The sequence below is a fragment of the Oncorhynchus mykiss genome, chromosome 17 (genome assembly GCF_013265735.2).
Source record: "Oncorhynchus mykiss isolate Arlee chromosome 17, USDA_OmykA_1.1, whole genome shotgun sequence".
Classification (NCBI taxonomy): domain Eukaryota; kingdom Metazoa; phylum Chordata; class Actinopteri; order Salmoniformes; family Salmonidae; genus Oncorhynchus; species Oncorhynchus mykiss.
The window spans coordinates 28,859,008-28,886,958 of NC_048581.1; the positions used below are offsets into that span (position 1 = coordinate 28,859,008).

The 27,951-nt window shown below is 39.9% G+C and overlaps 1 protein-coding gene across 2 annotated transcripts; it reads right to left on the reverse strand.

The window, feature by feature from the left end:
* Window positions 1-174: 174 nt before the first annotated feature.
* LOC110493648 (integrin alpha-X) lies at window positions 175-27,604 on the reverse strand. Of its 2 annotated transcripts, none has more exons than XM_021568038.2 (31): window positions 27,481-27,604; window positions 22,767-22,881; window positions 21,088-21,185; window positions 20,784-20,851; window positions 20,299-20,413; window positions 19,951-20,081; window positions 18,891-19,033; window positions 18,636-18,789; window positions 16,013-16,148; window positions 15,737-15,813; window positions 15,487-15,610; window positions 13,554-13,696; window positions 13,177-13,317; window positions 12,786-12,983; window positions 12,538-12,668; window positions 12,205-12,359; window positions 10,464-10,630; window positions 10,130-10,252; window positions 9,912-9,982; window positions 9,656-9,797; window positions 6,308-6,406; window positions 4,951-5,030; window positions 4,663-4,740; window positions 4,485-4,563; window positions 4,141-4,248; window positions 3,997-4,038; window positions 3,750-3,875; window positions 2,594-2,707; window positions 2,462-2,491; window positions 2,251-2,361; window positions 175-2,154 (listed from the first exon to the last, which is right to left on the reverse strand). In XM_021568038.2, exons 1-31 carry the CDS (start codon window positions 27,554-27,556, stop codon window positions 2,101-2,103), a joined length of 3,429 nt encoding a protein of 1,142 aa, XP_021423713.2. In that variant the 5' UTR covers window positions 27,557-27,604; the 3' UTR covers window positions 175-2,100. The 2 variants fall into 2 exon arrangements, with proteins under 2 accessions (XP_021423713.2, XP_021423712.2); XM_021568037.2 differs by having other exon boundaries at window positions 13,177-13,332.
* Window positions 27,605-27,951: the final 347 nt, after the last annotated feature.

Below are 27,951 nucleotides of genomic sequence, written 5' to 3' on the forward strand. Positions count from 1 at the left end.
TGCATTCAGGCGGAAGTCACTAATTGTTAAAGGAGCAGTCCGCAATGCTATGTTGGGGGAGCCGCACTAGGCTGCGGTGAGTTCTGTGTACCACGTGCGGTCAATATTTAACTCCTGTGTTGGTTTACCGTGCAGCGGTACAAATGGAAGGACACACAGACTCCGAATCGAATCGCTAGTTGAAAAGCAAAGCACGTGTATGGAACAGAAAATGCGGGATAGACATCCGGTAAAATAAAACTCGTATGCATCATTAGGCTTCTAAGGCTGAACCAGCAGAGTTGCTGTATTGTATGCACTTTAGAATGTTTTAATTAAAGTATATGGGCCCCCATCACTTTTTCACATTTAAGTCTCACAGCCTTGGATTTTGATGCATTTGATTGGGAACTTTTATTTGTGAGTCACATTATTCAGAGCAGTGGCTTCCCTCAGTGCCTTTCCTGTCCGGCAGCTAAGTTTAGAGTGGGGGCCTGATCTAGGGTGTGTCGTGGTAGTTTATTTTTTCCTCTCGGACTGCACTGAGCTCAAGGGACTTTCAGTGACCGTTGAAATGGTTGTGTACCCTTCCCCAGATTTGTGCTTCTCTATAATCACATCTGACTTGCTCTTTCTTTTGAAAGTCTATATCATACTGTGGGACCATACAGAGAGAGGGGTATTTATCCTTACAGATTAATTTAAGGTGGGTGATCTATACATTTCTTACACAGGTGGAGTCCAACACATTGTGACTTGTTGAGGAAATGTATTGCACCAGAGCAAATTTAGGCTTTCAATTACAAAGGGTATGAATACCTTTTATTTTATTTTTTTTATCTGATTTCCACCATCTCACACATTGCACCTGGGCTGCCAGCATGAAGACATTACAAAAGGCACATAACTAAAGTATTGATCATTTTGATCATCTCAAAGCACAAGTAATAAATCCAGCACAATTTTTTTTTATTTGTACCTTTTATTTAACTAGGCAAGTCAGTTAACACATTTTTATTTACTATGACGGAAAAAATAACCAAAAAGTTGGCGTCCACCCCCACCCAGCCAACATGTGCAATAATTTGGGAGCCTGGCGCACGGTGGCTGGACTGTCATACAGCTCTATGATTAGGGTAGGACTATTCAACTTACTGTACACTTTATTTGTATTTTTTTACACCTTCCAAAATTTCATGGATTGAATTTGGTAACTTTCAGGATGAATCAAACCACTTTTTATTCATCAATATATATTGTGCCTAAAGGCTCTAAAGCAGTTTTTTTTCTGATTCATACTTTTATAACCCAAAAATGTCCCTAAATATACCAGTTGGTACTGAAATAGAGATGAATATGCATATTTAGATGGCTATTTTTCATTGATCCATATATTCTGAACACGTTCTCTATGTATTCTAGTCTGTCGACAAATTCTAATTAAAGCTATACTGTATTTAAAGGAATGGCTTAAGATAAATGTTTTGAAAACCCTATTGAATGACCACTCCACAAGGAAATCTGTTGGCCAGCAAGTGGGAAGGTTTTCAGCTGTTTAATTAAATTAAGTGTGCCCAAGGAAACCAGGCCTCCAAAGCTTATTGCATACCTGTATAAGTGAAGTCTGTATACCAACTACTGAGAAGTGCGTAGAAAAGGCACACGTTTCCTAAAACTGAGTCAGGCCCCTTAGAGAATGTATGCCCTTTTCAGTATAATGGTTTGATTAATCCTGAAAGTTGCCATTCAGTAGTTCAATCCATTAAATATTAGATAAATGTAGTGAAAACCCTATGGAATGAAAACTCCGTGTGAAAATCTGTTGGCCAACAAGTGGAAGGGTTTTGGGTGGATGAATTACATGTATTCAGTGTGCATAAGGAAGCAACATAAGGTAAGTCTGAATCGCTCTTTTTTTGCTTAGACTACTACTCCTTTAGCCTGCATCTGACTCTGACAGATCCTGTTTCTCTTTTGGTCCCTCATTGCTAGCGTGGAAGCCATTTTTTTACTGTCTGAATGTCAACAAGGAGAGGTTTTGACTCCACTCTCGGGCTTTGGCTGCTTCTCCAAAGCATTAGCATAGACATTGTTAGCCTTAGCAGCGTCATCTTGCTCACTCTATCCCCCTTCATTCTCGTCATAATCAGGGCTTTTTCTCTGGAAGCATCCCATCTGAGTGGAAAGGGAAAAACAATGTTGAACAGTTCAACACAGGGTTGTTCCTTTACAATGCAGACGCAAAGGTTCTGTCGCATCATTGATACTCACCTTATACATGGCCATTGTGAAGATGAGCAGGAAAAAGAGTCCTACTCCAACTCCTGTCCCTAGTATCAGCTCTCTTTGTGGATGAATGATGATCTCAGCCTGGACATCAATCTGGAGGAATACATTTTGAGACCACGTGTTTTACGATAAAACAAGCATTTTAAAACAACTCTTATGCAGTAAATCAGTTTAATTCCACAAACGGAATTACCTGTGTTTGGTGGAAGCTTGTAGAGTTATCCTAATGAGCAAAGAAATATATACAAAATTGATGCTTTTGTCAATCTTTGCTCAAGAAATATTTGTATCTTTGTTGAAGAAAAGTTTTTTACAGGAAACTTACCCCTGGGTCACTCGCTGTCTGGGCATATCGTTTTTTGTCATAGCCGAGTTTGACAAAACTGATGAAATTGACTGTTTCTCTGTCCCCAGTGAATTTCTTTGGCAATGACAAGCTCTGTAGAGTGAGATATTGTTAGTCAAACTACATTAAATAAAATGGTGTGCCTTGCTTCAATTCTTTAAAAGCGTTTTGTGGTAGTAGAAGAAGTGTTCTGATTTCAGATTTAAATAGCAGAGAAGTTAGACAAAAACGTCGAGCTTCGTCTAACTAGTTGGGAAAGTGGTCATAACGGCAGATGTGTCAAAGTTCAAACTAAAAGTAGTGCTTATTAGAACAGCTGTGTGATGTCAGATTTAAATAGCAGAGAAGTAGTAGACCCATATGTAATAATGTCTAAGTTGTGGTATAAAATGCTCGGAAAGTGGTCAATGTCAGTTTGTAAAAGTTGACAGAAAAGTAACAAAGCTGCATCATTTGATAGGTAGATAGATATCTGTTCTGATTTTAGATTTGAAAAGCAGATAAGTAGACCAAGATGTCATACCCTATACACTTTGGGGGAAATAGCTGATTTGTCAGCTAATAAGCCAGGCAAGTGACACATTCCCACGTCATACTTCCATGTTCCTGGTCTTTTGCAAGGGGCTTCAAGTTTATATCATAAAATCAGATGCCTTTTATGACGTTTTTGCGATGAAGACTATTGCGCTACGATTTTGCCAAATTGAAGACCAGTCAAAAACCCTACAAAAGTTCAAAAACCACTAGGCTACTTGCATGGCGTCTCTTGCATGGCGTAGTCAACAGTGGGAAGTTAATGGATGAAGTTGATGCGGTTATTAAGACATCTGTATCTCTTGATTTGTATAATAGAATTCATGGGAGTCTGTAACAATGGAACCTTTAGACTGTTGAAGAAATCCCATGGAAGTGGATGGAGGACAAAAAGCTCAATAGTTTAAAAGTATAATTTTATATATATCAATAAGTCCACTCTGCACCTTTAAAAGTTTGAATGGCGTTTCAAGCTTAAATGGTGTAGCGTGCTAAAGAATAATAAATATGACAAAGATTTAAAGTGAGATGTTTGCTGTCTGTCTCATTCATTAGCATGTTACTCTGTACCATTATTTGTTGAAGTTGTCTTAATACAGACCTTTGCATGTTGATCGAGGTCCTTGAAGGAAACATTTCCAGACAGCACAAATGTAACTGTCAAAAACTTCTCCAAAAGGAAACTTTCACACTCGATGGACTTGCAGTATTTTTCTGGAGAGCAGTACTGTAAACACAGCCAGAAGCAAAATGTGTGTTTCAGTAACATGATTTACTACACTGAGTTGTAACCTGATTGGATCGGTTACCAACAATGTCAAGAGTGAGTGCCATATTTGAATTCTCACCTCTGTTGTTGAATTGATAACCTTTCCACATTGAGTGTGGTTCTTCAAAGAAAAGAAAGGAAACTTGTATTAGGCTGTTTCCTATTGAAAGAAATTGTGGCATTAAAACATCAGCATTTTCGTAGGAAATGTGAACAGTTTTACCTGTAAGACAGATATTTCGTAGTCCTTCATTTCAAATCTGTGCTCAAGCTTAGTTGGGAAAGTGAATGTGACTGTGATGGGTACAGACTTAAATCCCAAGTTCTGCACCTGTAAACAGTGGGACATTTAATCACTCAATGATACTAACAATAACATTTGTATAGAGATTTTATACAAAGGCATTTGTTACAAAACATAAACCTTAACTCCCAAATGAGCAAGGCTAGAGTGACAGAGACATTAAAATGTTTTTTTTTTAGTATAAAAAGATCTAGCACATTACACCCACACCGTGTGAATCACAATTTCAAGATCAGTCACAGCAAAAGCAGCTGATTGTTTACCTCATATACATTCACCAGTCTTTTAGGTGATGTGTCCTCCAGAGTAAAGTTAATGTAAGTGGTGGAGTCTTGGGGAAGGCTTCAACAAAAAGATACATAAGTCACCTTGATTTTATTCAATGAACTTGATGGAGTCATTCTCAAACAAAATGTCAAGTATAGGCTTGTACAGACTTACGCTTTTGCTACCAGGTCAACTGCAAATTGAACAGGGATGGTCCGGGTTAGGGAACTATTGGTTGAGTTTCCATTGTCGCTGTAAACAAAAGCAAAGGTAAATGAATTTTTTGTGTACATTAATGGAATGCTATGAAGTTCTTCAGCTAATTGAGAAGAAGGTATTGAGGTTGTATAAAACTAGTTTGTTTTAATCAATGTATGTTCAATACTTTGACTGCATGGGGAAATGTGTGTTTACTGGACTGATTCTCTCACACAATTCACATTGTGGAAGCATATTTTCTACCTCAGGCCGATGACGGTCATTTCCATTGTGTCGTTCCAGTTGTATGTATTCAAAATATGGAATTTACTGGTGAACACAGCCTGAAAGAGAAAATGGCATCGTTGACAAAGTCAGACTTGATTTGAAATTGGATCATAACTGTGGAAGTAGAAAAGAAGTGGAAGGCATGCCTTCAGAGAGTATTCATACCTGTTGACTTATTCCACATTTTGTTACAGCCTGAATTCAAAATGGATTCAATAAAAAAAGCTCACCCATCTACATGGCATAGTAAAAACATGATTTTAGGTTTATTTTTGCAAATTTATTGAAAATGAACTAGAGAGCTCATTTACACAAGTATTCACAACCTTGAGTCAATAGTTTGTAAAAGCACCTTTAGCAGTGACTACTTCCGTGAGTCTTTCTGGGTAAGTCTCTAAGAGCTTTCCACACCTGGATTGTGCAACATTTGCCCATTTATTAAAATAATTATTCAAGCTCTGTCAAATTTGTTGTTGATCATTAGTAGCAGTATATCCTTCACGTCGGACTCTTTAAAGGAAAAAGGTTCTTCCAGTTTGTGGTGAGTAATCGCTGTTCTGAGTTTAGATACTGTGGAGTGCACCAAACACTGGTAGTGCAGAGACCTTGATAATAACGTACAGCCAGTATGATCTCGATGCCCACTGAGATGAAACCAAGGAAAAGGGGAATCAGGGGAGGTGTATGACTACAACCCAAAGTAGGATAAAAAAAAAACAGCACTTGAATCAGATTATTATTTTAGGGATAGTATGGTGCATGTGCCTTTTTATGTCAAAATGTTTTTTTTTTAATCATGTTGGTCATTTTTGCGTGTCCTGTCACTTTAAGTCATTGATGCATGCTGGGATAAAACAATTTCCCAAGTTGAGATGAATAAAGTAATGCTCTTCTCATCATTGCACACAGTGAGTCCATGCAATGTGTGACTTATTAAGCCCATTTTTATTTCTGAACTTATTTAAGCTTGCCATAACAAAGGGGTTCAACTGAGTCAAGACATTTCAGCTTTTCATTTTTAAAAATTAATTTGTAAAAACGTCAAACATAATTCCATTGACATTATGGGGTATTGTGTGTAGGCCAGTGATAAACAAAAACACTCAATTTAATCTATTTTAAATTCAGGCTGTAACAACAACAATGTGCAAAGCGTCAAGGGGTCTGAATACTTTCTGAAGGCACTGTATCACTCAAATCAAAGCTGTCACTCAATAAGACATTGAGTTACTGCTTTTAGCTCTGAGTCTTTATCATTTAAGAACATTTTAAAGCTTTAGCAGTGTATTCACAGTTGAGCATTATTTACTGGTATATCTAAGTAATCACTCACGGTAGTTTTACTACGGTAGACAGGTATGTTGACACTGCATGTAGTTCTGTCCATTTCACCTTCCAGACCACCACAGCTGAACACCGTTCTCCTTGTAGACTATGGAATACAGACAATATGTCAGGTGTGTAAATAATCACTGACAGTCTAAAATAAACAAGTATGCATGTTAAAAATGAACCAATTTACGGAACTAATCAATTCAACACTTAAAGATCCACTACGCATAAATCGCTATATGTACGTTTTTGGGCGACCTGACCAAATTCACATACAAATGGAGTTATAGATCTGTCATTCTCATTGAAAGCAAGTCTGAGAAGGGCATCTGTTCTATGTCCGCTATTTCTGTTGGATTCAAGCTTCAAATATACCTTTTCATTTTACCATACGAGAACATATTGATTACTCTCCATACACTCTACAGGAATTTGGTGTATGGAAAGTTACTGAGTGAGACAAGGGGGAGTGCATAAATGTAATATTCTGTTCAAAGATATTATTGAATATCAATGTTCCTACAGAGAGAAGCAAAAGCAACAGTCTAGCTTCAGTTCCTGATAGGGCAGGCCAGCTGCAGAACTAAGGAAGACTGATGAATTTGGCTCGAGGTCAAGTCAACAGATGAAGTGAGAAGAAACCTCTGGGAGGGGAGCCAAAGGGGCCAACCACAGCGACCCTCCTACTACAGTCCTATCGCACACACAAACACTTCCATGCCCACAAAGGTTTGAGCATCAGGCAGGGCCATGACTACACCAATGAGAGGAACCAATTCCTGCCTAGCAACATAGATGTAAAAGGGGTTGACCCTGGCTAGTAGGAGGTTATATATATATATATGATTGTGTAATCATACCTTGTCTTTGCAGCTGTATGACCCAGTGGGTTTATTTATTTTTATTTTATTTCACCTTTATTTAACCAGGTAGGCAAGTTGAGAACAAGTTCTCATTTACAATTGCGATCTGGCCAAGATAAAGCAAAGCAGTTCGACACATACAACAACACAGAGTTACACATGGAGTAAAACAAACATACAGTCAATAATACAGTAGAAACAAGTCTATATACGATGTGAGCAAATGAGGTGAGATAAGGGAGGTAAAGGCAAAAAAAGGCCATGGTGGCAAAGTAAATACAATATAGCAAGTAAAACACTGGAATGGTAGATTTGCAGTGGAAGAATGTGCAAAGTAGAAATAAAAATAATGGGGTGCAAAGGAGCAAAATAAATAAATAAAATAAATACAGTAGGGAAAGAGGTAGTTGTTTGGGCTAAATTATAGGTGGGCTATGTACAGGTGCAGTCATCTGTGAGCTGCTCTGACAGTTGGTGCTTAAAGCTAGTGAGGGAGATAAGTGTAGTTCGTTCCAGTCATTGGCAGCGGAAAACTGTAAGGAGAGGCGGCCAAAGAAAGAATTGGTTTTAGGGGTGACCAGAGAGATATACCTGCTGGAGCGCTTGCTACAGGTGGGTGATGCTATGGTGACCAGCGAGTTGAGATAAGGGGGACTTTACCTAGCAGGGTCTTGTAGATGACATGAGCCAGTGGGTTTGGCGATGAGTATGAAGCGTGGGCCAGCCAACGAGAGCGTACAGGTCGCAATGGTGGGTAGTATATGGGGCTTTGGTGACAAAACGGATTGCACTGTGATAGACTGCATCCAATTTGTTGAGTAGGGTATTGGAGGCTATTTTGTAAATAACATCGCCAAAGTCGAGGATTGGTAGGATGGTCAGTTTTACAAGGGTATGTTTGGCAGCATGAGTGAAGGATGCTTTGTTGCGAAATAGGAAGCCAATTCTAGATTTAACTTCGGATTGGAGATGTTTGATGTGGGTCTGGAAGGAGAGTTTACAGTCAACCAGACACCTAGGTATTTGTAGTTGTCCACGTATTCTAAGTCAGAGCCGTCCAGAGTAGTGATGTTGGACAGGCAGGCAGGTGCAGGCAGCGATCAGTTGAAGAGCATGCATTTAGTTTTACTTGTATTTAAGAGCAATTGGAGGCCACGGAAGGAGAGTTGTATGGCATTGAAGCTTGCCTGGAGGGTTGTTAACACAGTGTCCAAAGAAGGGCCAGAAGTATACAGAATGGTGTCGTCTGCGTAGAGGTGGATCAGAGACTCACCAGCAGCAAGAGCGACATCATTGATGTATACAGAGAAGAGAGTCGGTCCAAGAATTGAACCCTGTGGCACCCCCATAGAGACTGCCAGAGGTCCGGACAGCAGACCCTCCGATTTGACACACTGAACTCTATCAGAGAGGTAGTTGGTGAACCAGGCGAGGCAATCATTTGAGAAACCAAGGCTGTCGAGTCTGCCGATGAGGATGTGGTGATTGACAGAGTCGAAAGCCTTGGCCAGATCAATGAATACGGCTGCACAGTAATGTTTCTTATCGATGGCGGTTAACATATCGTTTAGGACCTTGAGCGTGGCTGAGGTGCACCCATGACCAGCTCTGAAACCAGATTGCATAGCAGAGAAGGTATGGTGAGATTCAAAATGGTCGGTAATCTGTTTGTTGACTTGGCTTTCGAAGACCTTAGAAAGGCAGGGTAGGATAGATTTAGGTCTGTAGCAGTTTGGGTCAAGAGTGTCCCCCCCTTTGAAGAGGGGGATGACCGCAGCTGCTTTCCAATCTTTGGGAATCTCAGATGACACGAAAGAGAGGTTGAACAGGCTAGTAATAGGGGTGGCACAATTTCGGCAGATAATTTTAGAAAGAAAGGGTCCAGATTGTCTAGCCCGGCTGATTTGTGGGTGAATTAACTTGGTTTATTGTTTTTATAGTCGTCCATATTACTTTTTACTCTGTAAGGAACCTAAAACTGCTTCCAGTTACGTTTTGTTTTTGTGTCTTACTTTCGGTTTTGTACACCAGCTTCAAACAGCTGAAAATACAATATTGTTTTGGAAAATATATTTCACAGCTGTTTAGATGGTACAATGATTCTCTACACTATACTTGCTTGTTTTGTCACAAACTTAAGCTAACTATTACAATTTTAGTAACCAGGAAAGGGTGGAGTGATTTCTGCATAGTGCACCTTTTAATATTTTATAAATAATTAGCACATGTAGGGAACATTTAAATGTTTGGCGGCAAACTGATGTTTGAATCAACGTTCTTCTATCCTGGTTCTGCAGACCCACAAGATGAGCAAGGAAAGCTTTTGTTCAAGCCCAGGAGGAACACCCCTGATTAAACTAATCATCTAACCCTTGATTGGCTGAACATGTTTTGGGTCTCCAGGTTTGAATAACACTGGTTTAGACGAGAGCAAGAAGAAAACATCAGAATGAATTACACAATAGATGGAGGGGTGCCGGTATTACCTTCAGAAGATGCATCGTGGAGAATGAGAGGCCAGGAGGGTAGAGGAGGGTTAGACTGGTGTTATAGGAGTCATCCCCGTGATTGGACAGTCGTATAGTCACATTAAAGTAACTCTGGTCCACCACTAATAAAGTTGATGTGCTGATAAGAGAGACAAGACCGTACATTCTGAAAACATGCTTTTTTTGAGCAGACAGTAATCATTATAGTCACAAACAAGTTCCTTTATATGGCCTCTGTTTGTCAGACACTTACATGAAGTTGAAGTCCACCTCAAGCTCTGCCAAACAGGTTTCATTTTCTTTGCAGTTCTTTTCAAAGGGCACCTATGATGAATTCAAGACAATGTGTTTAGATGACCTGTTTTCACAGGTCTTTGGCTAAATTACAATACTCAGTCCACAGTCAATGCTAGTACTGTTGATCATTGTAAGTGAACAGGTTTTAGTCAGACCCAGAACGTATCCTCGTACCTCAACCACAGCCTTTGTAGGACTGTCAGTATTCAGAATGGCAGTACAACCCTCTTGTTGGCTTTGAGATTGAGAAAAATTAAGTTGGATGATTATGGGCGATAATGTGTCAATTACGCATTGCTGGAAGAAAAGAAAATGTGGCATTCATTTCCCTATCCATAGTCCTGAAAAACCCTCATTCTTCTCACCACTGAATAAGATCAATACACAATAACAATTCAATAATAATTTAACAACCTAACAAGTTAATGTTACTCATTAAATCCCCTCCTTACGAGAGAGATTATGGTTGTTGTATTGTTGCATAGCTACAGTTACTCATTGATCCTACTGTCATGTAGACTGAGTGGTTGAAGCAGGTCCGCTCCTTTCTCAGCTCCACAGTAGAGAGAAGACTTCTGGCCCCTTTGTTCGTGTCATTGTAAAAGGCTCGGCTCCTCTGTCTCACTGGATCCACATCCAGCGTGTAGGAGACGTTCATCCCTGCACTCAGCGCCCCTGGAAAAGTACACAAAAAATCTTAAATGGCCTCCTTATCAGGGAGAGAAGTTCAGAACCTCATGGTTGCCTGCTGATGGGACAGCATTAAAGTAGAAAGCAGAGATGGAGTCAAGACCTTAACTCTCAAGTCCCAGATCCTCACCAAGGAACTACCTTTGGCACCTTAATTGGGGAGGACGGGCTTGTGGTAATGGCTGGAGCGGAACATGGTTTCTATGTGTTTGATGCCATTCTGTATGCTCCGTTCCAGCCATTATTATGAGCCGTCCTCCCGTCAGCAGCCTCCACCGGTCTTCAGACTGGAAAGAGACCAAGACCCACTTATTGTATAGAGTGATTTAGCTATGCAACGAGGCTCAGACCTAGACCACCAAGGCCACAATTACACTATATATACAAAAGTATGTTGACACCCCTTCAAAGTAGTGGATTCAGCTATTTCAGCCACACCCATTGCTGACAGGTGTATAAAATCGAGCACACAGCCATGCAATCTCCATAAACAAACATTGTAAGTAGAAGATGAGACTGAAGAGCTGTGACTTTCAACATACCACCTTTCCAACAAGTCATCAAATTTCTGCCCTGCTAGAGCTGCACCGGTCAACTGTAAGTGCTGTTATTGTGAAGTGGAAACGTCTAGGAGCAACAACAGCTCAGCCACGAAGTGGTAGGCCACACAAACTCACAGAATGGCATCGCTGAGTGCTGAAGTGCATAAAACTTGTCTGTCCTCTGTTGCAACACTCACTACAGAGTTCCAAACTGCCTCTTGAAGCAACGTCAGCACAATAACTGTTCGTTGGGAGCTTCATAAAATGGGTTTCCATGGCCGAGCAGCCAGACACAAGCCTAAGATCACCAAGCGCAATGCCAAGCATCAGCTGGAGTGGTGTAAAGCTTGCCAGGATGCCAGGAGAACGCTATCGGCCTGAATGTATAGTGCCAACTGTAAAGTTTGGTGTAGGAGGAACAATGCTTTAGGGCTGTTTTTCATGGTTCAGGCTAGGCCCCTTAGTTCCAGTGCCAGAAAATCTTAACACTACAGCATACAATTACATTCTAGACAAATCTGTGCTTCCAATGTTTTGGCAACAGTTTGGGGAAGGCCCTTTCCTGTTTCAGCATGACAATGCCCCTGTGCACAAAGTGAGGTCCATACAGAAATGGTTTGTTGAGATCGGTGTGGATCGGTGTGGAAGAACTTGACTGACAGGCACAGAACCCTGACCTCAACACCATTGAACACCTTTGGGATGAATTAGAATGCCGACTGCAAGCCAGGTCTAATGGCCCATCAATGCCCATCCTCACCAATGCTTGTGGCTGAATGGAAGCAAGTCCCCGCAGCAATGTTCCAATATCTAGTGGAAAGCCTTCGCAGAAGAGTGGAGGCTATAGCAGCAAATGGAGGACCAACTTCATATTAATGCCCATGATTTTGGAAGGAGATGTTCGATGAGCAGGTGTCCACATACTTTTGGTCATGTAGTGTATGTAGTCTCAGATCACTCAATTTATGTTGGAAAGCACAAAGCCATCAGTATTCCAAAAGTTCTTAGAGTTCTTACCAGCTTTACTCTTTGTTGCCTCTGCCATGTTAAAGCAGGCTGTCAAAGTCACCACAGGGGAAATGGTCTCTTTTGCCAGACAGTCAAAGTTATCAGTGCTGATCTCCGAGGGATGGAAGTGGAGATGAGCAGAGATGCTGAGGACCGGTCTGGACCTGTTAGCGATCGAGGGTAAAGACAGTGATGTTAGCCTAAATTGTACGATGTTGGGTAGCACCGGCCACACCTCATTGAGCGCAGCCCCCATTCAGTGCAGATCCCACACTAGTGGGATATTTTTTACTGTCCGTTTTAAACCAGCTGTCTTTTCTTATCCTTTTTTTGGATTCGTACCTCAAGACGACAACTGCGCCACGCGTTCCTATTACGATGTCAGTCAGTCCATCCTCACCCAGGTCCATCTTCCCATCAATCGTCTGGCCAAAGAACTGGAGCTTAGATCTCATCATCGCAGCTGAGATGCGCTGCAGTAAGAAGACAAACATTTCATGAAAAGGCCTTGATATTGATATCCCAGGAGGGATGTATGTTTTCTTTGACCATGAGCCTTTTTGAACGATTTCCATCTTCGTCTGTCTCACCTGGCTGAATTCAGGGCGGATCCCCTTTAGCTTTTCACCCAGGTAGATGTACACGGCCCCCCTGTGATCGTCCTCAAGTGGAGCGCCCACAGCTACATCCTTCAGCCCATCTCCATTCAGGTCTGTGAGAGAGGAGATGGAGGAGCCGAATCTACCCTGAGCCATCACTGAAACATTCATCTCCATCCTCAGTTCCAGCTAATAAAGGAGAGATCACATGAAGATAAATCCATATTACATTGTCTTTTTGTGCAGTGTTATTGAAGAGGATGGATATTTATGTCCAAATAAATCAATATCAGCTTCCAGATCACTTTGTCCCTGATGAACATATTCAGCCACAAATTGCAGCATTTGAATCTGTTGTTCAGAGATTCACAGTTCAGCCCACCTTATCAGTTAGTGTGTAGACGTAGATCCTTCCCTCTCTCGGTGGTTGGTGAAACATTGGTGCACCCACCAGGAGGAAGTCTGTGTTGCCGTCTGAGTCTATGTCCACAGAACACAGCTCTGCCCCGAAGTAGGAGCCCATCTGAGAAAATCCAAACTTACATTCATACAAAAATGGTTTTGAAATGTTTTAAGAAGTCTTCTGGTTTTTGAATGGAACTCATTAGTAAACATAAAAAGTGATATCATGTGTTCCTATACTATCGAAGGAGTGAATCAACCGTTGAAGTAACCACAAAAGCTGGTTTCATGCTGTCCCTATTGTATAACTTGATTGATATACAACACTGCTTACAGAAATAGCTAATGTTTACCAACCTGTTCTCCAGACAATCTTTGTGCCACAGTCCAGTTGTTGTTAACCTTGTTGAAAAGTAGGATCCGTCCCATGTGTTCAGATCTTGGTGCTCCGGTAAAATATATAAAGTTCTGGTTCTTCTTCCCAACAGCTACAGAGTATCCTATAAGAACAATAAAGAACTGTAGGTACATTGTAACTACACTCCCTTCTCTGAAACATCTGAACTAATGGAGCCTTGAAAATAGTGTTTATTCAAATCAAATCGTATTAGTCACATGCACCGAATGCAACAGTGAAATGCTTACTTACGAGCCCCTAACCAACAATGCAGTTTAAAAAAAATACGGATAAGAATAAGTAATAAAAGTAACAAGTAATTAAAGAGCAGCAGTAAAATAACAATAGCGAGACTATATACAGGGGGGTACCGGTACAGTCAATGTGTGGGGGCACCGGTTAGTTGAGGTAATATGTTCATGTAGGTAGAGGTATTAAAGTGACTATGCATAGATAATAACAACAGAGAGTAGCAGCGATGTAAAAGAGGGCGAAGGGGGAGGCAATGCAAATATTCTGGGTAGCCATTTGATTAGGTGTTCAGGAGTCTTATGGCTTGGGGGTAGAAGCTGTTTAGAAGCTTCTTGGACCTAGACTTGGCACTCTGGTACCGCTTGCCGTGCCGTAGCAGAGAGAACAGTCTATGATTTGGGTGGCTGGAGTCTTTGACATCTTTTAGGGCCTTCCTCTGACACCGCCTGGTATGGAGGTCCTGGATGGCAGGAAGCTTGGCCCCAGTGACGTACTGGGCTGTTCGCACTACCCTCTGTACTGCCTTGCGGTCGGAGGCCGAGCAGTTGCCATACCAGGCAGTGATGCAACCAGTCATGCTCTCGATGGTGCAGCTGTTCAAATTCCCTTTTGAGCAATATATTTTTTTTTAGCTTAAAACTTATTTTGGCTAGGCCCTTTTTCTCAATTTCCGCCTGAATGACGTGCCCAAAGTAAACTGCCTGTTGCTCAGGGCCTAAAGCCAGGATATGCATATAATTGGTACCATTGGAAAGAAAACACTTTGAAATTTGTAGAAATGTTAACATAATGTAGGAGAATATAACACAATAGATATGGTAGGAGAAAATCCAAAGAAAAACCAACCAGAATACTTTTATTTTTGAGAGACCATGCTCTTACAATAGAAAGTATAGGGGCATACTCAATTCTAGCTCCCAGGATGCAATTCCTATGGCTTCCACAGGGTGCCAGCAGTTCAAGGTTTTAGGCTTGTAACTTCCAAAATTAATAAGAAATATCAGTTTTAGTACAGGGACAGTCTTGGAAATTCGTGTTTGCGCGTTCGATGAAAACAGAACGCACATGCTAAAAAAAGTTTCCTATTGAACATACTTCTTTACGTAAGAAATATTATAGTTTGATTACATTTTAGGGTATCTGAGGAGTAAATAGAAACTTATTTGGGGGTAGATTTTCAGATTTCTTTCTCTGCATGTGGAACGAGTGGATTACTCAAATCAATGGCGACAACTAAACTGACTTTTTGGGATGTAAAGAAGAATTGTATCTAACAAAACAACACTACATATCTGGGACCCGTTGGATGACAAATCTGAGGAAGATTTTCAAAAAGTAAGTGAATATTTATTCGCTATTTGTGAATTTATGAAACCTGTGCCGGTGGAAAAACATTTTGATGTGAGGCGCCGTCCTCAAACAATCGCATGGCATGCTTTCGCTGTAATGGCTACTGTAAATCGGACAGTGCTGTTAGATTAACAAGAATTTAAGCTTTCAACCGATATACGACACTTGTATGTACCTAAATGTTTAATATCCATAATTTTTATGATTGTTTATTTGAATTGCGTGCCCTCCAGTTTCACCAGAGGTTGTCTGGCTAGCGGGACACCTAGCCCTAAGTTAATGTTCCATTACCCATATAGGAGTCTTTGTCCAATGTGGGGTCCTGAATTTCCCTTTCCTCTGATCTCTGACCCTCAGTCTCAAAGAGGGATCCACGCCAGTTGCTTGATCCCACTGAGCCCAAAACCAAGGTATCCTGTAGAGGAAATAAAACATTGGGTCATATTTTTCATTAATAAGCATTAGTTGCAATGGTGGTCAGTACATTTATTTAAAAAAATAAGATGATAAAACATACTGGACATACTATCGTGTATCTCACCTTATTAACGTAGACAGCACTGAACCCACTCTGAGACATCTCTTTCATCAAGTTTCCAGCCAGAGCAGTCTTGGAACCTAGAATATAGGAACACTGATATTAATTGCGATACATTGATACTTCTACTGTGGAATGTTTTGAGTAAGGTGTATATTTCAGGAGGTGACCAGTATTTCCAATTCAGTTTTTTTTAATGAATAACAACTCTCAGTTGACAGGGACTTTGCTGTAAAATAAGTCAGTACTAAGGGATTTCAACTGAATCTGGAGTTGTACCTTCAATGTTGAAGATCTTTTTTTGTAAGTTGTCTAGGATTCCTTTTAGTCCGTTGTAGTCCTGGATGAGGAAAGTGTTGTTCTCTTTTGGCTCTGATGCTAGTGACTTTAGTTTCGTCAAATCAACATTCTTGACCTGCCAAGAAATATATCACTTGAGGACAGGAATTATAGTGAAGTCTAATTTCCTTTTCAATATGCATGATATTTAAACATTCACTTCGTAACTGGGAAGTTGGACTGGACCCTTGAAACTACTAATAACAATAATAATAATAATAACAGCTGTATTTGTATAGCGCTTTTTAATACAAGTAACAAAGTGCTACACATCATTCAAAAAAATAAAAAAATAAACAGGAGGAAGGAGAATAAAAATACAAATTCAACCTGGACCTTGGAATGGCCAACAGTGCCCTGTCAGAGGATTTCAAGCTGCATCCTGGCTCATAGGGAGATAAAATATCTAATAAATGGAATTTGGCTTAACCAAGCCTTAAAGATGGAATCCTTAGTTCTCCTTCCACCAAAGGCAAACGCAAAGCCTAGACTCAAGACTAGACAATGATAGCTCTCTTGTGCCTGCACAAATGATGTCACGGAACAAACCTGACTAACCAGAAACACCTGTCAATCCAATCCCAATACTTTTGTTACCCTGAAATATAGGAACTACAGTATGTATAGAAAGTGTGGTCATTTCAAAATGACACAACCAATATTTACACAAAACCCTCAAATTAAAGTTGATAATCTATACTTTAACCTCATAGTAACTGTTTCATTACAAATCCAAACTTTTGGAGTATAGAGCTAAAATTTAAAAAATGCTTCACTATCCCAATAATTACGGAAGGCAATGTATTTCTTAGATGATATCGTGAAGGCGGGTCTGGACAACCTTCACATGCAGCTCGAGGTCAGGTGGGGGCCAAATAAAATAACCTCAGATTTCTTATTGTTGAGCCGGATAAATTGTCAAGTATTTGATGTCAACAAGACACTTGTGAATGGTAGCTACACTAGGTTGGTCACTGGGTCTGATTGGTACACAAAGCTACGTGTCATCTGCATAGCAGTGCAACTGAATGTTAGGATTGCGGATGATGTCACCAAGGGGAAGCATGTACAAGGGGTGAAAAATGGGGCCTAGAGTGGATCCCTGAGGGACACCATAGTGAATAGGTGTTGGGGATGATACTGAACCACCCATGTTCACTGAAAAACTCTACATAACTGTGAGTCACAGTAATCTCTTATGCACTCTGGACATGAGTTAGTAGTACCCAACTCGCTAATGAACACTTATCATCAAAACAGTATGTTGTTTTAAAACTCACCTCATTGTGATTGATCAATTTGAAGAAAGAAGTTCAACAACAGGTTGAAACTGAGTGGAAAACATAGTTGTTGTGGATGCTGTTTCCAAGTCTAACACAACGAAATGGACAGCGCTTTATAAGGTGATGATTAATTCAAAACACTAGAGCTTATGCTCCCCCCCCCCAAAAAAAGAAACGGAATGAAAATAATGACTGTGCCTACTGCATATTACACACGGCAGAAACATTTTTTTTAAAAATTGTATAATAATGATTTAAGATATCTTGGTACATAATTGGTCTATAATATAAATCTGAGTTAGCCTACAATTATTGTGAATTATTATTTGATTTTGAATAGCCTAGTAATAGGGAATTTTGTATATTTTCAAAATTAACAGGCAGACACATCACCTTTAGCTACAGAATAGCTCACAGTGTGTGCAGAGAGGGGCATCAACAGTTTAATGAAATATGTTTTGTTGTGAAAACATACTATCAATGTTCCCGAACAGATTTCACTTGATTTCCCAAATTAAGTACTGGGTAGCTGCAGGAACAGGGTTAAAGAGCATAGAGTTTGGGAGGAATATCACCTGTCGCGCAGTGAAATAGCCGAAGTAGCCTGACCAATGCCAGTGAAAAATGTACCAGCCGGAAAGTGGCCGACCATATGCCAATATATTTGCTCCTCTGTGAACTTTAAGTGAAATTATTTGAAAATGTACCTTAATCTAGGGATGGAAGGTAAATCGAGAATTGACGGTAAATTGATCAGATAAAAACACTGCTGCTTTAGCATTAGCTAACTAGCATTAGGATGAACAAGCTAACTAGCATGAGGATGAACAAGCTAACTAGCATGAGGATGAACAAGCTAACTAGCATGAGGATGAACAAGCTAACTAGCATGAGGATGAACAAGCTAACTAGCATTAGGATGAACAAGCTAACTAGCATGAGGATGAACAAGGCAGTTTAATAAAAAACTTGCTGTATTTCAATCTTCTTCATTCCCCGTAGATTGTTGTGGGATAAGTACTGTAGCACTACAGCGACATCTTCCATCCCTGGATTGAGGTACGTTTTCAAACCATTTCACTTGAAGTTCACAGAGATGCAAATATATTGGCCTTTGGTCGTTTCAACTAGGAGGAGCGCATGCCTCCTCGTCAAAATGTATTGGCTAGTGATCAACCAGCTGTAGTTATGGGAATGAAACCAGTTTCAAATGAATTTAGTCATACAATTGTGTGGTGTTGTGTTGGGAGGATACAGACTCTCCCCTTTTAAGGACTTACCCCAATAACGAAACGGATGATGTTTTTGTCATCACTTCTTTTGATAGAGTTAAACCTTTTATCAGTATCACTGGGATCTCCATCTGTTATTATGACCAGTACTTTAGTTGCATCTGCGGTGGCGCCGGCGGCTTGGTTTTCAAAAATGTTTTTCCTGAATTAGATGTATACAAACAACAGATCAAGCTATCTTTCTTACACCAAAATCCCCGTTCATCAAGTAAAACTGATTAATAATGATCAACCGTGACCTACAAAAGAAAGTCTATCGCCTGATGTGTGTTGGTTAGACTAGACATGTGCTTTTCTTTCCAAAGATTAGTCAAGGCTCTCCCCTCTTTGTAGTCATTGAAGTTGAAAACTGTCCTGGATCTTGATGAGAACTGAACTGCTGCAAACTGTGGTTTAAAAAAATAGGAAAAGATGACTAATATTGATTTCATTCCATACTTTCCATGCAGCGACATTCATGGGTATTGCACATACACTCTTAGAATTAGTGGTGACTCGAGGAACCCTGAAGATCCTCAAGGAACCCCTGAGGTTCTACAAGGAACCATTGCTAGTCAATGGTTTATATTTGCACCTTCAGTTAGTTGAGGGATTCTTGGAGGAACGGTTAATGGTTCAATGTAGCATTGGCCTCCTGGAGGAACCCTGGAGTGGAGGTGCGGCTTAGTAGTCGTGTGGCTTTAACATATATATTTTTTTGGTCACCCGTTTTTTGGTCACCCGTCACCAGAGTAAATGTCATTCCTATTCATCTGATCTGTTGTATTGTAATCCCATGTTAAGGTTTAAGACCGACAGTTTTGTACCTTCATCAATAGAGGCATATTAGATCCTCAAGAGCCTATGCCACTCCCGAGGTTAGCATAAATGTGTTAGCATAAATGTTAGCAAATGTGTTAGCATAAATGTAAATATTCTTAGTATTATATTAGAATAAATATGTATAAATATTCAAGTTTATTTTTTTGCAGTGTATAAACATTTACGCTAACGGGTGGCCAAAAATAAGCATCCGAAAGCGACACCTCCAATAAGCCACTGATAGGCTGCCACCTCTACAATATATTATTAGAAAGGTTCAAAATGTAACTCCTCCCATCACAAAAAGGTTCCGGTTTGAAACTTTACACAGAGGCTCCTCGAAGACCCTTTTCAGAGGCGTTCCTCAAGGAACCTGTTTGAACTGGAAAGGTTCTGCCGGTGTGGCAACACAAAAGCTTCTTCTAAGAGTGTAGATAAACAGATGTATGTTCAGCAACCTCACAAGCATGATTCAAGTTATTACATTTAAAGGGAAGTTTACCTTGATTGAGGAGTTTTTTAGGGTTGTCATGATATTGTTTATGAAACCTTTGTTCTTATCAAATTCATCCGTTGTCATGCTTCCTGATCCGTCAAAGAGGAAAACGAGGTCGACTATTTTCTTAGTACATTCTGTAAGAGAAAGTGAATTACATAAATGTATATGATGAATAACACTCACAACAATCTTTACATATTCAGGAATCTAAATCTTATCATTCACAATTCATATTTTGTGACCTAATCCTAATGTAATTTAGCATGACATGAATAAACAGTCAATGTATACCTAAAACCCTTGGGTTATGTTATTGTTATCAACAATTGTGTTCAAGTTTCGCCTTTATACCTTGGAAGGCAGGTGTGAAGTTCGAGGTGATCTGGAGCTGGCTGTTGAACTGATAACAGATACTGTTCAGATAGGAGTTCCCATCACACTCGTGTGCCAGACCAGGGCTGCAGGCCTGAATGAGGAGAATAAATCATTGTAAATGTGATAAAATAATGGGTTGTCTGGTGGACCTTAGATGTCTCCAAAGACAGGTACAGGAATTTGCCATGATCATTTTTAGATAGCTGAGGTATTGTTTTATGACTCAAGTGAAGCAAGTCATTCAGGTTTATACAGGCAGCCCAATTCTGATATGTTTTTTTACACTAATTGGTATTCTGTCCAATCACATCAGATATTTTTCAGAGCTGATCTGATTGTTCAAAATAACAATTAGTGAAATCAAGATCATAATTGGGCTGCCAATGTCAACACAGCCAAACACATGTATTACACATACTCACATTGAGTATTTGAAAACAAGAACATGGTGGTTATCTTACAGTGAATGTTGGAGGAGAAGTAGATTGTCCAGCCATAGAGAGTCCAATGTACTTGATTGTGTCCGTTTCTGTTGGAAGGCAAAAGGCAGACTTGAAGAATCAACTAGTGTTTCTCATTTTCAAGACCTTGTTGACATTTCAGCAATATTTTAATACTCTGACAAATATCGATTAGCCATGGTTACCGTGGTAGGTGTTACATGTTCTAATAATTTGTATAATTATTCATTTTGTTAAGGTAACCACCTTTCTAAATTGCAGTCCAGTAAGTACAGTATAGTGTATCATCAACTTCCATCTCTACCTTGAGGAGTGTAACAGTCTGTACAGTCTGTTCTGTCTTGAGCACATCTACAGATTCCACCAGATCCGTTCTTCTGATATGGAGCACTGACCATTACCCTGTGGGTGAGAAATAACAGTATAGATTGGTTGATTGAGATGGGCCTGTGTCACTACTTACATATATACATTCAGTTTATCATGTACACCCTTTACCTCTAGAACAGCCTGAATTATTTGAGTCATGGATTCTACAAGGTGTCGGAAACGTTTGTTACTCAATTGGTACCATGGGACCTGACGTGTGCCAGGAAACCATTCCCCACACCAGTACACCACCTCCACCAGCCTGTACCGTTGATACCAGGCAGGATGGATCCATGGACTTATGCTGCTTACGCCAAATCCTGATTCTACCATCAGGATGAAGCAACAGGAACTGTGATTCATCAGACCAGGCAATGTTTTTCCACTCCTCAATTGTCCAGTGTTGGTGAGCATGTGCCCACTGGAGCCGCTTCTTCTTGTTTTTAGCTGATAGGAGTGGAACCTGGTGTGGTCGTCTGCTGCAATAGCCCTTTGTCTTAATGACAGCTTTGAACACTCTTGGTATTCTCTCAACAAGAATGTTGAAAGTTTCTTCAAGTGCAGTCGCAAAACCCATCAAGCACTATGATGAAACTGTCTCTCATGAGAACCGCCACAGGAAAGGAGAGGATAAGTTCATTTGAGGATAAGCTGCAGAGGATAAGTTCATTAGAGTTAACTGCACCTCAGATTGCAGACCAAATAAATGTTTCACTGAGTTCAAGGTGGAAATCTGTCCTTTGGTCTGATGAGTCCAAATTTGAGATGTTTAGTTCCAACCACCGTGTCTTTGTGAAGGGATGAGTAGGTGAAGGGATGATCTCTGCATGTGTGGTTCCCACTGGAAGCACGGAGGAGGAGGTGTGATGGTGTGGGGGTGCTTTGCTGGTGACACCGTTTGTGATGTATTTAGAATTCAAGGCACACTTAACCAGCATGGCTACCACAGCATTCTGCAGTGATACGCCATTCCATCTGATTTGGGCTTAGTGGGACTATCATTTGTTTTCCAACAGGATAATGACTCAAAACACACCTCCAGGCTGTGTAAGGGCTATTTGACCAAGAAGGAGAGTGGTGGAGGGCTGCATCAGATGACCTGGCCTCCACAATCACCCAATCTCAACCCAATTGAGATGGCTTGGGATGAGTTGGACCGCAGAGTGAAGGAAAAGCAGCCAACAAGTGCTCAGCATGTGTGGGAACTCCTTTAAGACTGATGGAAAAGCATTCCCCAATGAAGCTGGTTGAGAAAGCCAAGAGTGTGCAGAGCTGTCATCAAGGCAAAGGGTGGCTACTTTGAAGAATCTAAAATCTTTGATTTGTTTAATACTTTTTTGGTTACTACATGATTTTATATGTGTTATTTCATAGTTTTAATGTCATCACTATTATTCTACAATGTAGAAAATAGTTTAAAAAAATAAAGAAAACCTCTTGAATGAGTAGATGTGTCCAAATTTGTGATTGGTACTGTATATAGTGCATGTTTGCAGACATAGGTGCATTTTTCTGGTCATTTTTGTTTCCTCAGGTGTGTAATACTGTTTTGCAGATTAAATTTGTAACATAATGCATTGCATTTCTCACTACTATGATAACAGTAACACTTGCCCTTTCTCCTTGCCAGATATGAATTGCAGGACTTTGTATCCAAAGAAATCCTTTTCCTCCCCCTTGTAGATTTTTGGGTTTGCTTCATCAATGTTGAAAGCCATTGAAGAGACAGCTGGCAAAGAAGGGTAGAGAGGCACAATCAGATGATTAGCTAGGTGTCCATCCAATTGGCGACAGATTTTCATGCGAATACTCTAAAACCTCCATAAAAACAATATGCACTCTTTCACACCAGAGATCAAATTGACTTGTTGAGGATAAAAGTATATGCGTGATTTTCTTTTTAAATGAGCATGTCACCAGAATAAAACCCTCGATATTTATTGGAAATGATCACCAAGCTCATCACCTTGCACTTTCACCACCCTGTGAAGTTCATCATAATGTATTTAATCTGTAGACTAATAAAATGCATGCTTTCCCGGTGAGTCCTAGTGGGAGGACAACACAGCATGACTCGATATGATTATTATGTCAATATTTCTCTCATGATTAATTTTACTGAGTCGAAAAAGATCCCACCTTATCTAGTTTCCATCAGGCCTGTCATCTTAGATATCAGATCTTCCATACAACATGGGAAAATTGGCATAATTTACCATGTAATATGTTAGATAATGCTCAGTGAAAATAAGTCTATCAACAATTGAATATATATTTATACATAATTCACACCAGTATCTACAGCAGGAGTTGCGTGAACTAATTCATGATCACTGTCTGTCCTGTAACCTAAGTTCACAGTGTATCAGTGCAGAAATTTGGACTATCAATTTATCATTAAAAAAATAATAAAAAATTGCTCAAAATAAGTGACCAAACTTTAATGCTATTACTGGGACTCGCATTGAGCTAGGCAACTCATCTAAGAACTATTAGGAATAGAGAGAGCCCAGTGGAGCTGTTGCCAGTGGAGATGCGTGAATTGTGCAGGACAGGAACAGTGAAGATCGAGAGATGTGTAAATGAGTAATTAATATACGAATCTATAATTCGTAAGCCTATGCTGCCATACCACCTGACCTGACCTGTGCAAGACAGAGGCAAATAATATCCATTAGAGACAGATTTTGATATCATATAGGCCTTCATAATATAGGCCTACTATCACATATTACATTGATTTTAAGTAACAGACATGTACAACAAAATGTACAATGTGAACCCAGAGGATATCACTTGAAAGTATTAAAACGCTTGTTTCCAAAGTGATCCTCAATGGTAAAAACAATAACACATGAATAAAAGACCAGATAAAATTACAAACAACAATATATACATTCATGTTAAGAAGCAGTACGGCTGGTTGGGTTGTGTATCGGAGGACGCATGACATTCAACCTTCGTCTCTCCCGAGCCCGTACGGGAGTTGTAGCAATGAGACAAGATAGTAGCTACTACAACAATTGGATACCACGAAATTGGAGAGAAAAAGGGGTAAAATAAATAAATAAATAAATAATAAAAATTAAAAAAAGAATCATACCATATTCATTTCTACATTAAAACAATCTATGCATTGCACATCATAACTATCATTCAAATAAATACACCTGACCAGCAGTAGGGGGCACAAGGGGCAGTGGAGTGGTTTCTCTTACTTAGTCAACCTTGTCTAAATGAAAACCTTTTCCTGCTTTTTAAAGTTATTTCTACTTTTTTTTGCTTGATCTCCAAGGGGAGACTATTCCATAGACAATTGCCTGTATATAAAAATGTGCTCCTCGCAGTACTGTTTACTCTTGGGATTTTACAAGACATAACACTAGCTCTGGTATTGTAACTGTGTTGTTAAAGACCATATCAATGTGTTTTTTCATATAACCTGGGGCACAATCATTTAAGATATCAAACATATGATTACGTTTAAATTAGTCCACTCTGGACTCCAAAAGCAACAATCCCACCTCCCGGAACTCCTGTACCCCTATGTGGGTCCTAGGGTGGACATTCAGCATATACCCGATAACATTATTTTGCATGACCTGCATTCTCTTTTTTGTTTTTATTGATAGCCCACTATACCAAGCAGAGCAGGCAACATCAAAATGACACTGAATCCAGGTTGGGACAAGCAGCTTCTTAACTTTGATCCTAAAATATCTGGTGTTACGATATAAAAATGTCAATTTGTTCACCATTTTAGAAATATTTTTGCAGAAATCAGGTCTCCGGAAAGGGATTGACCTAGTTTTAGATTCAATCTTCTTGACCTTTATCTCGTCAGCCCTAAGCTGTCTACGTTTTGTTCCAAACAAAATCGATAAAGTTTTTCCCAAATGTAGCGACAATTTGTTGTCAGTCAACCAATCTCTAACGAAATGCAATTCCTTACTCAGGGTCTCCTCTGTGTAAACTGTATCCTTCCCTGATACAACTATTGCTGTCATCAATCAGCGTAAAAGCATGAGTTTCCACTTTACAGTATCTGGCATATCATTAACGTATGTAAGAAATAAGAGAGGCCCTAAAATTGATCTCTGCGGTACAGGATATTTCTTTGGCCTCTGACAGAACATCACCAACATTACATACTTGTGTTCTGTTGGTCAGATAAGACCTAAATGAATTCACTGCTACATCATTTAGACCCATGAATTTCAGTTTCATCAGAATATCATGGTCCACAGTGTCAAAAGCTTTCTGCAAGTCTAACATGACCATACCTGTATAGCTCCCCTTCTCACTTTCCTGCTTGATGTGGTCAAAAAGGTGGATAAGGCAAGTATAAGTGGAATGAGCTGTTCTAAAGCCAGATTGGAGTTCATAAAGAAGTTTGTGTTCGAGAAGGTATTCATAAAGTTGATTAAAAACGAATCTCTCAACAACTTTGGATAACGTGCTGAGAATCGACACAGGCCTGTAGTTTCCTACATTTGTTTTACTGCTCTTCTTGTGGAGCGGAATCACCCGGGCTGTTTCGAGATCATTGGAAAATGTACCACTACTAATAGAAAGGTTTACAATATGCGTTATCATTTTAGCAGTGACACAAGCACTATGCTTTATGAATCTTGCAGGAAGGTTGTCCAGCTCAGTTGCTTTGTCTGTGCTCATTAAGCATAGTAGATTGGAAACAAGCTAAGTGTTACTTTGAGAGTTTACAGCTTAATCACGTGACAAGGGTTGGATATCTCCACACTTTATGTGAACAAGCAAATCACAAATGTTGCAAGCCACCGCTTTTGAATTCTTCCTTACCTCAGTCTGGCCATAGTTTTTTTTAGCTTGCTTTGTGGTGTTTGGGCCATGCGATGTGTGTACTTCGCCACAGAGTAACAGACTGAAAGTAAAAAGCAGCTTGTTGGTGTTGACAGCGGTTATCCAATGCCTAGGTTTTTATTAGCCAACATGTTTAGGAAAGGAGAAGTGTGATTTGCTCGTGTGTTTGAAATGCACTGGTGGCATTAAATGCTGGGTCCTTTTGACGGGTATGTTTGTGAGTTAGCTTATTCTCTCTATGTCCATTCAGAACTTTTCCTAACGTAAATTCATACATTTCTGTTGTTGCGCATTGTGACGAGACTGTAGTTATTAATTTGGCCGAGTGCTTGGCCTTTGGCCATGGGACTGATATTGTCACTCCCACCGCGGAGACGCACAAAACAGGTAAGCACTGGGCTGGCACATCATCTGGATGACACAGGTGAGCATTAACGTGTCTCCATTTTACCTGGGCTTCTCCCAAATCGTTACAATATACAATATCGGTGGCGCCGATGTGTTCTGAATTACATTTAGGCTAACAGTTGGTTAAAGACGTTCTTGCCCTGGGCCCCATCATTGTTTAGTCCAGCCCAAATAAATGGTGCTGGTCCAGTGTGTGTTGGAACCTTCATTGTTAATTCTTTGCTTATTGGTTATGTGGTGCATTGCCACAGAACCATTTTGGTGGAAGATTTGTTGCATATATTATATATATCCTAACTAGAAATATAGCATCAAAAACAGTGCCCCCAGCTGATCATAGTCTGGCGCAGGCGTTGGTGTAAACAAGGTTTACTGTAATATGTGCACATGGCTGAGAAGGTGCACAAACGTATTTTGAGGAATCCTAATTTCAACATTCTTGACTGAACATAGGTGTGCTATAGGCTACTGTTGTTCAGCCAGAACTGCCATCAAAAGTGAATGTAGCTGTAACATTGTAAGTAACTTCTTTATGACTTTTTCACCATGAAAAATGTGTGATAAATGGCCAATAGTAAATGCCTATCATTGACTGTCTCAAAAACATGAATGCATTATAAAGTGTTATCTCGGTTTAAAAAATGAAGTGGTTCCAACCAACTATTGTTCCAACCAACTATTGCCTCAAAACCAAAAAAAGCTTTTTGGTGGAAGTGGGTTACCGTTATTGACGTAAAAGCACAAATAAAGATATGACAAGTTCTGTGAATTAAATTTAGAGCGTTATATTTTACTGGGAGCCCCATTAGCCCATGCAAATGACCACATTAGGCACCTTCCTTTCACATAAATGATCCCTGTGCAAGTTAAGTATCCATCTTGAAAACATATCCTCCACTACTTCAACTATACTTATTGCTTACAATGGTGTGAAAGGTTCAACATATTTCACACTGAGGAAAAGCTCACTTTTTTTTTACTCTAATATAAAATATATAGTAATGAAAGTAATTGACTTGTTTTTACTAGTTGAGCTGATGATAATATTAAGCTGAGTGAAATCCTGTTAGTCAGTGCTTACCCATGGCTCCCATCCAGGTGAGCAGGGAGAGGGGTCCCTGCCTGGACATCTTCTCCTTCACTTTGTTCACTAGCATGCAGTGAGGAAAACACTGCAACACTCAACCTTTGCAAATGAAACTTACTTGTCTTCCTGCACTTTGTTTCCTGTGTGCCTCTTCTTATAAGAGGCGTCTCCACCCCCAAAAGTATCTGCGGTAGTTCATTATCATTTGGGTGATAATTTGATTTATTTCACCTTTATTTAGACTAGTTGAGAACAAGTTCTCATTTACAACTGCGATCTGGCCAAGATAAAGCAAAGCAGTGTGGCACAGACAACAACACAGAGTTACACATGGAGTAAACAATAAACAAGCCAATAACACAATAAACAAGTCAATGACACAGTAGAAAAGAAAGAAAGTCTATATACAGTGTGTGCAAAAGGCATGAGGAGGTAGGCAATAAAGAGACCATAGGAGCGAATAAT